At 40.9% G+C, this 12,474-nt stretch overlaps 1 protein-coding gene across 7 annotated transcripts in view; it reads right to left on the bottom strand.

The window, feature by feature from the left end:
• Positions 1-2,445: 2,445 nt before the first annotated feature.
• The window catches only part of LOC111254534 (uncharacterized), a 41,529-nt gene continuing 31,500 nt past the window's right edge, over positions 2,446-12,474 (bottom strand). For all 7 annotated transcript variants that reach the window (XM_086975319.1, XM_022815472.2, XM_086975316.1 and 4 more), the window contains one exon: positions 2,446-7,803. In XM_086975319.1, coding sequence (XP_086831445.1) covers positions 6,179-7,771 — 1,593 coding nt within the window. In that variant the 5' untranslated portion in view covers positions 7,772-7,803 and the 3' untranslated portion in view covers positions 2,446-6,178. The remainder of the gene's footprint in view (positions 7,804-12,474) is intronic.

Genomic DNA, 12,474 nt, shown 5'->3' with positions numbered 1-12,474 from the left:
AAGCTCGTTGTTTTTGCTTCCCCATGGCATATCACATAGTGGAAGGGGTGCTTGCAGATAGTTGACTTTACGAATCGAACCCAAATAAATGTGGCGTGCATTTGATTGTGCGGGAATTCTAAAATTAAGATTTGGGTGAACAAGTAAACTATTTACGTCACATCTTCTGAACCGTTGCGGAGGTGTATATACGAAATGCACAGTACGGATTGCATCAGTTCCGGTTAGAGTTGCCCAAGATTAATATATAGGACCACCTGCACGTTTCTTTACCTATCAAAGATTTTGAGCGCACCGCTAGGCGATATATAGTAACTTATGCATCTAACTATCTTAACTAACATCTTAAGTGCATCTAACTAGGTCTCTCCAAAACTGATGTAATGCAAGCAAGATTACCCGTAATGTCTAAGAATCACAATGTTGTTCCCATAGCATATTCTACTTTCCCGTCGCCTTCTCGTCTCGACTTATCGTATCAAAAATTCATTGCTCAATTATAGGATGCTTATATTAATGAGTAAACCGGAACACTAAATATGACAAAACTGATTTCTTCGAATATATACTAGTTAGACAAGCAAACAACGAAGACCAATGGTATTCTAAATGCTTGTAACCAATCTTTTTTACTGGAAGTCCTTCCGCTTAGTTCCGTCTACTTGTTACAGATGAAAATGGCCCTAACTGATCCATTTGTTAGCGGGCACATCGCTCTTTGCCCCATAGAGCTTTGAAAACAATCTGCGCCGTTGGACGCATTTGCATGTCGACAGTACTTCGGGTCACTTGGAAGATAATGACCTAGTATTTCTTAATACGAATGTAATAATTTATGCCAAGGTGAAAAGATATGACATGGAGAAGTCCATATATGGTTCCCAAATATAAAATTAGACCAACTAAACTACGCTTGCTTGTATCAGCAAAGAAAAGAATTATTTTCGTAATTAAATATCGGGAAACACGTTAGTGTGTCTGAGATAATACGGAGGCATACGTATATTAGATTACGCATTATTCAAACCCTACTGCTATTTAAATAAGATGTTCCTAATTGAGGTTATTAACTCAGTTGAGGGTAGTTATTTACTAAGAACTTATTCAGGCTGCATTATTAAGAAGATGTGCTGATGAAATTGCATAAGCTTGATTTAAATTGCGAAGTCACGTGTAGTAACCTAATAGGTGTGTTCAGTGTCTCATCTATCTTAGAAGCACAATTAGCCATTCAGAAATGCGTTTATAGAACGGCGTATTGTTTGTCATTTTTGGGGACCCTTACTCAACGTTCCGGCGAATCAGTATTGGTTGTCACATCAAAAAACAGCGCTTGTTTCCTTCGTTTATACATGTGCCTCAAAATACGGCTGACCTTTACTACTTTCAGCTGTAGAATGTATCGTAGTCTTCACATGGTCGTACGGTTAGTCATAAGTCATGCGCCGACTTCAATGTATCATCCACTTGCGGAAAAGCTTGAACTCTACATTCCTGAAGCCAGCAAAATTCTTTTTTACACAACTCCGTCAGTTATACGAGTAAGTAATGTCAGCTGTCCTGTGAAAAGAAGTACGGAAATCAAAATGGATTTTAAAGCCAGTTTTGAGCGTTTCCCTTTAACTCTAGACATTTTGGTCTCAAAAGTAGAAGTCAATAAAGAAGCGAATTTACCAGCTGGTTCATTGAAAACCAGCATCAAGGCATAGGCTCACATCAATGGTTATAGGGACACCGCGCCAACTGGAAACTAGCGATTGGTTGATTAGCTTTTTCATGTATAGGAAACATCAGAATAGCGAAGTTAGTTTTCGGATCATGTACATCTTCAACGCAGCGCTGCTATATTATTCGCGATAGCCTTCTACTTTGTCTTTTTTATATTAAAAATACTCCGTTCAGCTCCTTTGTACATAGAAAAAGAACGTAATTTTGATTTTGAGGCATTCGAACCTGTTTAATATAAAAGAACATACAACTACCTTAAAAAACTATTGTAAATGTTTAATAATATCTATATGTACTCTAGACAACTACTGATAGTGGGCCCTAGAACACTAAGTAGTTGCTAAAATACGCGGGAGATTCATAGTTGTGTGTATATGGATATATAGTTAACGAGCGGTCACAGGTTCTTCGATACAGGAGATATATCGGATCGAATAACATGAAAACCGAATGACGCTGGACGGCACGAAAGTGGGACGCGTGACTTTTTTTTTGCTTAGTCCGAATATTGTTTGAACAGTGTATTATGCGACTAACATCTTAATAGGTCCTACTATTTGTGTCTCAAGATCTTATTATTCAACTCAGCAGAAACTAGCTAGCGGCTAATCTGGTGAGCCTATCGTCAAATAGGGAACCCCAAACCTTAGAACATATACGTCTTTACCCTGAGCTGTTTGTTAGCCTGTTTATATAGGTTCTAGAAGCAAAAAGCAATTATAATTTATTATATGTAACACGATTTATTTCATCTCTACTCATTGGCTCAAGAAACATAATTTTGTTTCATGGAGGCCTTTGAAAAAAATAATTTTTTCCTCTAGATAATTACGTTTTGAGCATGTTTCAATGAAATTTTACTAGAACCAGTAGTCCGTTCCATATGACCTATGGATTTTTAACAACTAACTACCATAACCTCTAGCAGTCGTTAGCTCTGCTTTCAGGCCAAAGCCTTGCACAGTAATTCTTAGACATACATTAAACAGTATAGCAATGTGTGTTATTGTATTTGGCTGTATATGTATGCGATGCACCATCATCTTACCAGTCAAACTCACTCACAGAGAAACGAAGCTAAAACTAAACTTTGTTCTCATAAAACGCTTGCCATCATTTTCATTTCGACGTTATAATATATAATATCATCATTCCTTCCTTAAAAATTCTACCGCATGGCGTTTGTTACCATATGGTAACCAAAATTGAATTTCCTATGTATGTGTGCATGCATAGATTTGTATATCGGAGACCTTTTCGGTCCATGTATTTCGTAAGTAAACCTGTAGCGTAGCATACAAATATAATAAGGTTTGTAGCTGCACATGTGTATTAGAATATCTTCACCACGGATGGTACAAGTATTAATGCCTCTGATACGTCAGAAGGTAGCAATGGATGATGCCATACGATATCATTACTACTTAGATATTTAACATATGTCACACATTGAAGGCACATCAGTACACATATAGGGAGTCCATTATATGCTAGATACTCTATAAAAACAATTGTTACGTATCTCATTTATATGGTGTCTTAAAGATATAATTCATTGATGTCTGTTATTCGTCCACGATAAGAAATATCACACACCTTCTTGCAGTAGCTATAATTAAGTTACCTCACCTTTCTATTATCGTCACTCACGTATACGTGCATTATGATTTTTTTAAATTATTTTAAATCATTCGAAAAATTCTTTAAAAGTAAATCTTTCGTTCATTTAGTCGTAACGCAAATTTGCCACGGATATACAACATATAGTACACCACTGTAGACTTTTCTGCATACATCATTTTCTATATATATATATATATATATGCAGAAAACGATGTCTGTGTGTGTGTTGTGGTGCAGATCAATGTTGTATTATCATGGCAGTCTTTGCAAGACGACATGTGAAGGAACATTTCACATGTGTTTTGCTAGTCTTTCTATCTTATCTTCGCCAATAGCATCACCGTGTTTTGCTTGCTTTTTTTAGATTACAGTTTGAATCGCTATACTAATTATATGTACACTTGAAGAATTTGCTACTGCTTCATTGATTACACATTTCATTTTACTGAAAAATTGAGTTAATCGTCGAAACTGTACGATGTCCCAGTCGTCACTTTCTCTCACTTTTTTAAAGCTATTGATGTTTGACTCTCTTGTTGTTGTAGCTGCTAAATTCATTTGTCTAGAAATAATGTTCTACGCAGATGTATAAGTCGTGTATTTCGTATTACTGGATTAGCTAGAAGGGATATATATGTGTGTATATATAAGGCATCAGTTCAGAGCGGATGCCGAATCTAATCTGTAAAAGTGTTATTCATCGCTTATCATAGTGATTATTTTGTTTAGATTTATCTGTCATCGTCGTTGAGACAATTCTTTCCCAGTTCTGTTGTTTCTCTTGTAGCAAAGCATTCTCCCTCTTTTGTCGACTTACAGAAGAGAGCACGTAGTGTACGTATTTTAAAGCTGCCTCTCAAGGACTGTTGTTGCATCGTAAATGTCCGTTAACAACTATTGTGTAACATCTTGCCTTTACGGTGGCTAATGAAGCCAATGAGTGTACTATTTTTCAAATTATGCACAGGTTTTCCTTACTATACATTGGAAGTATTCGCTTTATCCCATATGCGAAATAAAACAACCTCGAATATAGAAGATACGATCCTCAAGGTCACACAGTTCTGTAAGTGCTGCCCTGAGCAATTATTATAATAAAATGTGTAAGATAGAAATATATAGAAATGTAATTATTTTGATTCTCGCAACCTTAAAGAATATCGTTCAGGATTTTTTATAACCTCCATGAACTGTCTTCCTCGGCAGCTATAAGTTTCTGGCTATTTCACAGATATTATTGCTACTAAGGCCATCAGAGATAACCTTTCAAAACACATGTCATGTGTTTCCCACAGATTTAAGTTTTCAGCTTTTTGCGAAAATGCCCTTCGCATTAATCGATGTAAGTCCAGTAATTTATATATGTGTGTAAATGTGTGCTTGAACTATTTTCCAGCATTTCAATTTGTCCTGGCTTAGTCATCGCTGTTTACACAGGCTAATACGTTTTAAAGGTGTTACAAGGTCCCATGGATATGGAAATCCTCAGTCATACCTATTATTACAAACACAATGAGTGTCAGACGCTCTGCGTGCTCGAATATCTTCGCCTGCATTCGATACGGATCCCGACGGCTAAGTTCGAGGATCTTAGATGACTGCAAAGTTTTTCCGGGACAATTATTATAAGCGAATATACTCAAAGTTCGTACTAAGTAAATACCATCGATTCTATGTTTGGACTAAAAACCAAATAGTTGATCTCGTTTAGAAATATTCCTTTGATGTTCACTTAGGCAAATGTTCTGCGATAATTCAGCTATTTAATAAATATCAAATAGGTGTAAGCAGGACGTAAGCGCTAATAAAATGTGCTTTGTGATGTGCGATTTTCGGGGCCTATTTCTTCTGCACTCCCGTCACCTTTGATACCTATAAGGAAGTGGGGTGCTTCTATCTGGGGAAATCATTCATTGACTTATATGCTAGCCAGCGTGCACAGGCGCCATCAGATATGCACGCCCCATATAATCCATACATATGGCGAGTGTGGTAGCATGTAAGGACGAGGTGGACGCTCTAGAGAGGGAGAGCATTCATTTGTGTCATCGTCCCGTCACCAGCTATCTACACCTTTGCTTTCACTAGCCGGACGCCTGCTTTTCCATGGTCAGCAAACGTCCTCTTATATTAGTACTCAACTGACTGTATTACACCAATTGGTCGATGGATCGATCGCGGGAGGATATGTGCGTGCTTAAGACTGACTGCCAAGCCACACGGTTGATAATCAAAGAACTGCCGGGTTTGGGTGATAAAGCCTCCTCTTTTAGCAACGTAAGGCGGGGTCTTCAGCCATCTCGGCGCAGTAGCTGCAGTTTTGTGGCCTTAATCCATGCCAGCAATGCATGGTCCAAAATAGCCGCACAAGTAGTCCTCTTTGTTTAGTTGTCATTGTGGTTTATTGTCGTGCGTCGATCAGTGGGTCTACACGTTTAAATACTGGCGCCTACAGAAACGCATTCTTTGCCACACTTACTAACCAACACACTACTATTAAATACAAATTGTATTATTGTAGAAGTAACAACCATAATAATAAAGTTAATCATCACCATATGTAGGTTGCTGCTTCCATTGTTTGATTTGCAGAAGTAACAGGCTCTTCTACAGAAAGACCACAGTTTCACTACCTTTCCTGACAACGATGGAAGTCTACTTGAAAAGGCATCGGTAAATTTTCTCTGACGGGAAAACTGTATGAAATTTTTTACTTTTCACTGAAAAGCGCGAATAGATAACAATAGATTTTTGAAACGATTCAATATTTTTCGTGTACTTGGTCGGTTCGCAATCATGATGTGATCTGTTGTACGCTTTGTCTGATTTACCAATACGGCCCCTGCGAAAGGATTTGATTCCACGATGAAAAATCGGTCCAACCAGCAATGTCCGAGGTAGAGTAGGAGGCAAGTTTATGCACAGGCGGAATAAATCCAACTTGGGTCGCAGCCACTACTGGAGAAGTGTTGTCTGAGGTTCGGCGTGTCACCGAGGCAAGCTTGTAGTTCTTACCGCCATTACTATCCCAGTATTCTCTGTGGGGCGTTTTGTAACCGACACACAATTCGATGATGCCATATCGTGCGGCGCTCGCTGGTACTTTGATACTAAATGAGAACGTATCAAAGAGCGCTGGCACGGGACACGTGCCTTGAGAGACGAAAATTGCCGGATAGTTGCAGTAGCTTGCCCAGCAATCAAACGTCGCTCGCACAAACACGTGTTTTTCGAAGGTGAGATTTTTTACTTTAATCGTACCAGTCAGGAGGTCGTCATCTTTCTTAACGATGACGTTTTCCAGGGCCACGTTGTTTTCCTCGATGCGCTTCCGGAACGCGAGATAATCTGAAGCAGGTTGCGGAAACAAAGGATCCCATGTGTTGATAACGGTGCTTTCGTTGCGCGTCGGAAGTGACTGGAAGAGTAGCTGCTGTGTCCAACGAGGCAGCTCATTAATTTCGTTTTTCATCACTCGGACTTCAGTTAGCGAAAGGCCCTTGTCGTCGGCAAACGACACTTTACGCTTGACTTTTGTTGGTGACGTTGGCTCTGAGCGAGACGAGTTAGGTGATAAGCAACTTTTTGATGGCGGAACATTTGTTGATGACCGTCTAGTAGGCTCTTTTTCCTTTTGCAGGCGCTGCCGCCTCTGAGCAGCCACATAGATACTCGTTGTGTCATGAGCTTGAGCGGGGAAACGGCAATCTAACATCTGGCCCAAGGTTGCAGCAGGCGTTGGGTCTTGAGCCGCTGCTGGTAGCCGAAACACCTGCGTCGGCTGCTGTGTGTACAGCTCAAGAGACATGCCGTTCGCTGTGCCCCTACGACGAACTCGAGGACCGCCACTCGATTCACTTCCGGATGATGAGGATAACGGTGATGTCGATAAGGTTGAAGTAGACGTAGAAGTTGACGCCCCTGTAGGTATGGCTGTTGCTGGCGACGATACTGAAAATGCTGGCATCTGCGCTGAACCCAGTGATTCGGACTTGCTCAACTCAGAGGAACTAATTATTAGTGCCGGCAACGACTGCTGTAACGTGGACTCAATACAGTTCGAGTAAGTTGTAGCAGATGTATCATTCGACCTACTGATCGAACTATTGTCACCGTTATCAATATACTCGAAGGAGACACCGCTGCCAGTGCCGTTACTGCTACTACTACCAGCAGTCGTGGTTGTCGCGCGGGGGGTTTTCTCGATGACGTCGAAAGATGGCCTTTCAGCCGACGATGATGTGGATGGGGGACATACTAAAATCACCGGCGGCTGGAGTAATGTTGATAGCGGTGCTGGTGGCGAGGAGCTGGTCGTGCCAGGAAGGGAGTTGTTACTGGCGGAACCGCAGCTGGTCGTGGCGGGCGCGCTCGCGTGGCTGCCCGGAGTGGCCGGGAGGACCGCGGTTGTTGTTAGCATCGCCGGCGAAATGTGGGGAGGGCAAACAACGGCTGAAAAAGAGAAAGAGAAACGCAATGAATAGAGATACAGCAACACAGCAATTAACTGAGATACTGAGGGCCGCTACGGAGAGCATGACAATTGGAAGGGAGAGACTACAAAGCGAAGGAAACACAGAGGCAGGACGACATTGCACTGTTATCACCAGCCGTCCAATATCGTTGAAGAAGGTTTAAGCGAGCGAGGGAAACTGTCATCAGGATTACTCGATTATTTGTTGCCTCACATCGTTCAAGCCGGTGCATGCTGGACACGTTTGCATCCAACAGTCGGGTTGAACAGAGATAAAGAGATTCGGAGACGAGGCAAGCCGGTGACTGAGGCTGCAATGAATTGTTGAAATGCAGAGGCGACAACGACCCTTTTTTGCAATGAAAATTAGCATCCTCTGATATGTAATAGATATTTTCTATTCAACAAACCTCTGGGAATTGTGTAAGCAATAAGAGACGATGCACAGCAATCAATTACAGTACAAACATCAAGTCAATTAGATTTGTCACTAAATAAAGTCGATTGTCTGCCCTATTAAAAATGAGAACATTTGACTCAGATAGGACAACAACAATATTTGAAGAAATATTTTCCGAACTACAATTTCAGATAGATTTTTCTAAATACTTTGGCCTACGTCGTCCAGCGGTGTAGACGGCATGGTATGATAGTACGTACTTCGACGTATCGGCAATGTATTAGGACAGTGTTTCCCTATATGACAGTCTTGTGCTATGCCACTCGAGTTAATGGGGTAATTAGCTCAGCGGATTTTTCGAGTATCAGACTCCAAGATCCCCTACACAATAGTTCCAGCCGCTACAAGTGTTCGTTTAGCCATGGCGACCTGTATCCATCTTCTATGCGTTTGCTTCTATCCCACTCTTGATAATCTACTTACGTACGCTCAGGGTGTCTCTCGTTCGGGTTGCATTTCCGCATGTGTCTATACTAGCTGTGAGACGCTTCCACCACCTTTCTCATTGCGGGGTCGTCGTACGTTCATTTACTCCTTGCAAACATTTTTACTGGGTGATACCGCTTCAGACATAGCTCTTGGTTCATCAAAAGCGAACCCAAAATCTTGAAACTTGTATAGCTTTTCCAGTTATGCGGTTCTTTTGATTTATCTACGATTAAAGGATCCTATCTGTTTTAGTGTGTACTTGAGTAATCGTTAATGTGGCGTTGCCGTTATTTTCTCAAAAAGTTAGTGGCTCCATATTTTAAGTAAAGTGGGCATTTTGCTACACTTTTTAAAGCGCTGGATTGTATCCTTTTTCTATGAATTTTCACGCAACGGAATATCCTGCGTATTTCTAGCGCCCATTTAGCCACCTCCTTTTAGTTTCTTTCAAATACTTTTTTGCCTTTTAAGTATTGGCATTGCTGATACCGTGTTTCCGTACATCAGGTTAGGCGGTGCTGTGTGTGGCCTTCCCGTGTCCTCTAGGAAAATCTCAGATGTGTCGTACGTTAACCTTCCCTGGACACGGAGTTATGGTTTTAGTCCAGCGAAATTTCTAAACTTTGCTTGGGTTTACAGGGTCCTTTTAAAATTGATTACCTCTCTTGGGAAGGTTAGTATTGCAATTTTTAGGGTAAATGTTCTCTGAATACTGTTCGCAAATTGAGTTACAATATTGAAAAGGACTTTGACGTCTTAATAGATGTGCGCGGTCAAAGCTACGTCGTCTGCTAATACTAATCCCGGAATATAAAGCTAAAAGAAGTTTTTATATGAGATGTTTAGTCACCAACTGTTCTTTAAATCCTGCCACATCTGATGCGTACAAGGCTGGCGAATTCGTGCAGGGCTCATTTCGTTAAAAAAAAAAACATCTACACCGCATAGATTCAAAGTTTTGGTTATCAGTTAGAGTCTTTGTTAAACGCTGACGTCGACTCCCGGTGCTACATAAAAAAAAAAAAAAAAAACAGTGCAAATAGTACAGTGATGTAACGGCTCTAAGACAAACATTAAAAGAATAACGCAGATAGACTAAAAGCACAGGCCGTATTCGTTCATTAAATTATAATGATTGCCCTCGTTATGCGGTTCGCAAAAATCGTACGTTGTCATACGTTGTGAAACTGTGGTTCTCTTCATTTCTTCGATGCAAGCATTTTGACTTGATTTTATCGTGTCCCAAATTAAAGAACTACTTCCACTGTATACTTCTAGCGGATTTGTCGATGAGAACAACGTAGCTAATAGGCAACAGCTAATAGGCGTTAAGGAGGCATTGCCTTCTTTAACGGTGACATTTTGAGTACAAGAAATAGAGCGATCGCCCTTTTGAGCCACGAGCGATAGGCTACCGTACGTAGTTGGTTGATGTTTCTGCTATTCACATACTTCATCGTAGACAGGCGCCTCATAGAGTACCGGAAAGGCCAGACCCGAAGCCAGAAACTGTACGGTCATTGCCACTTCAGAATAGAGAATATGGCCAGTGAAAGTCTTGACGTATGTTGAGCGTGTTCTCGATATAACTCGCTCACTTACAGTTCCCTATCCCGTTAATTGTTCAGAGGAGGGGCCAGTAAAGATGGCCGAGATGCTGATTCTGGTCGAGTAGGCGTACCAGAGACAGTCGGTCCCCAAGGGAACAGCTCGCCTCAAGTAGCCGATGTTCTAGTAGTACTATTTCCTAGTACTATCATCAGCGGCAGCAGTAACACACGCTGGCGCCATCTTTACGTGATGCGAATTGCTACCAAGGCTCACACTTCTATAGTTGTGGCGCTGGTACTACGAAGGAGCGAAAAGAACATACGAAGAGAAACTCGAGGGAGACGTGGAAATGGATGGATGGGTAAATGTAGTGTTTAGAACGGCAATAAGAAAAAGAGCGTTTTTCCTATCGAGACTCAATCGGAGTCGACTCAACGCGCCATGTCGCCTGATCGTTGAATAACTTCTTCATTTCAATAAAAAGAACTACTAGCTACGCCATCTATTGTGATAGAAACAGCTGTCTGAACCGTCGATTTTGGCTATTTGCAATTTCTCGGGAATGAACATATATATTTCTGCAAATCGAAGGACTTACCAACAACTGAAGGCTGGATTTGCATTAGCAGTATTTTAGTAAATCGGTAAAACTTCTCTAAACTTAAGAAGGCCGTCGAACGATCATTAAACGATTTTAAAAACACGAATATCCGAACACGTACTTACTCTACGAAAAATTAGTAACGCCGATGGATTGAATCGACCGAATCTCTGCTGTGAGTACTTGTTTGCGGGGAGAACGCTTTTGAACACAGATTAATATCTAGAGGCGAAGAGCCCGTATCTTTCGTACTATTCGGCGCAATTTGAGCAAAAACGATTAGCTACTTTTTTCACATTTTGTCTCGGTTGTGAATACGGAAGTGTTGGCTTTGTGCCACGTCCATGTTCGAATCGATAAGCCCGGTTGTATGGAAGATTTTAAACTAATGCTAAACTTGCAGGATATTTGAGGATAGTTTCTCTACTTTGATGGTCAACGAGTAGATAAGGAACAATACGTTGCCCACCGGTAAGACCAAACGTTACTTCTATTCGCTGTAAAAAGGAATGGTCATTGGTAAAGGAATGAATTTTTCTGAAATCAAGCTGAACCCTACAGTGTATTCAGAGGAGCGGATAGTGTATATATATATATATGTTACACATCGAAACAGAGATAGGCGGATGTAAAAGTTGATTACACATGTAGAAGCGACCCTCGGCCATCGAGATAATACAGTGGCTCCCATCCGATCCAGACATTGGCCCAACGTATTCTGTTGAATGCGGAAAAAGGGGAAATATCTCCAACAAAGGGTAGCTCATGCATACAGATTCAAGAACACATACCGTTACCAATACAAACAAATAAACGATCGATAAAATGTCACTAGAGGTATCCGACAACGGCTGCAAAACACCACGGCTCCATGTTGTAAATATAGAACGATAACATTGTTGTAAAACCGCCAGTGCTTCCTGCTCGTCTTTGAAACCGGCGTGCCACCTTCGTTCTCTAACCTTTCGAGGCAAACGGTAACCACATTCAAATAATATATATCTCACAGGCCAGTACCAACGATTAGGCTAATGTCAAAAGGCCCCTAAGAACCTTGCGCCCTTGCTCACAAAAATGCAATCTATGCGAAATACAACTTTGTCCAGCCAATTAAATTTTTTTTCGATGTAAACAATGTGACATTGCGCCAGTGGATGTTAGTATCAAATCAAGTTAGTACCAAATCAACACTATATAGAAAGTATGGAATATAATTAACACAATGTTACCATATTTATGACAGAATCATGCAGAATCTAAGACTTCAAATAGCAGGTTATGACGAACACATAAGAGGGAAATATTTATCCGCTATGCTTGTTTGCCTTTATCGAGACGGCATCACTCACCTTCAGGCCACAGACAGGGCCTACGGTGATTCGAGGTGTTCATATCGTACAATTTCATATTCTTATTAGAGATGGAACGTAAAAACGGTACCATCTAGAACCTTTCGGGGGTTTATGTTACTGCCAAAGTAGCCTTGTCTAGGTACGTCAGCTGGCATGAATCATATATGTAGGATGAATTGATTAGTTTGAAATTATTTTCATAAATGTGCAAATAGAAATGTGAGCTCATGCCTCTTGAGACCGAAACTGAATCCCG

The sequence above is a fragment of the Varroa destructor genome, unplaced genomic scaffold, assembly GCF_002443255.2.
Source record: "Varroa destructor unplaced genomic scaffold, Vdes_3.0 BEIS01000007.1, whole genome shotgun sequence".
Lineage (NCBI taxonomy): Eukaryota > Metazoa > Arthropoda > Arachnida > Mesostigmata > Varroidae > Varroa > Varroa destructor.
The sequence above is the reverse complement of the archived record's forward strand: the minus strand, read 5'-3'. Positions and strand labels throughout refer to the sequence as shown.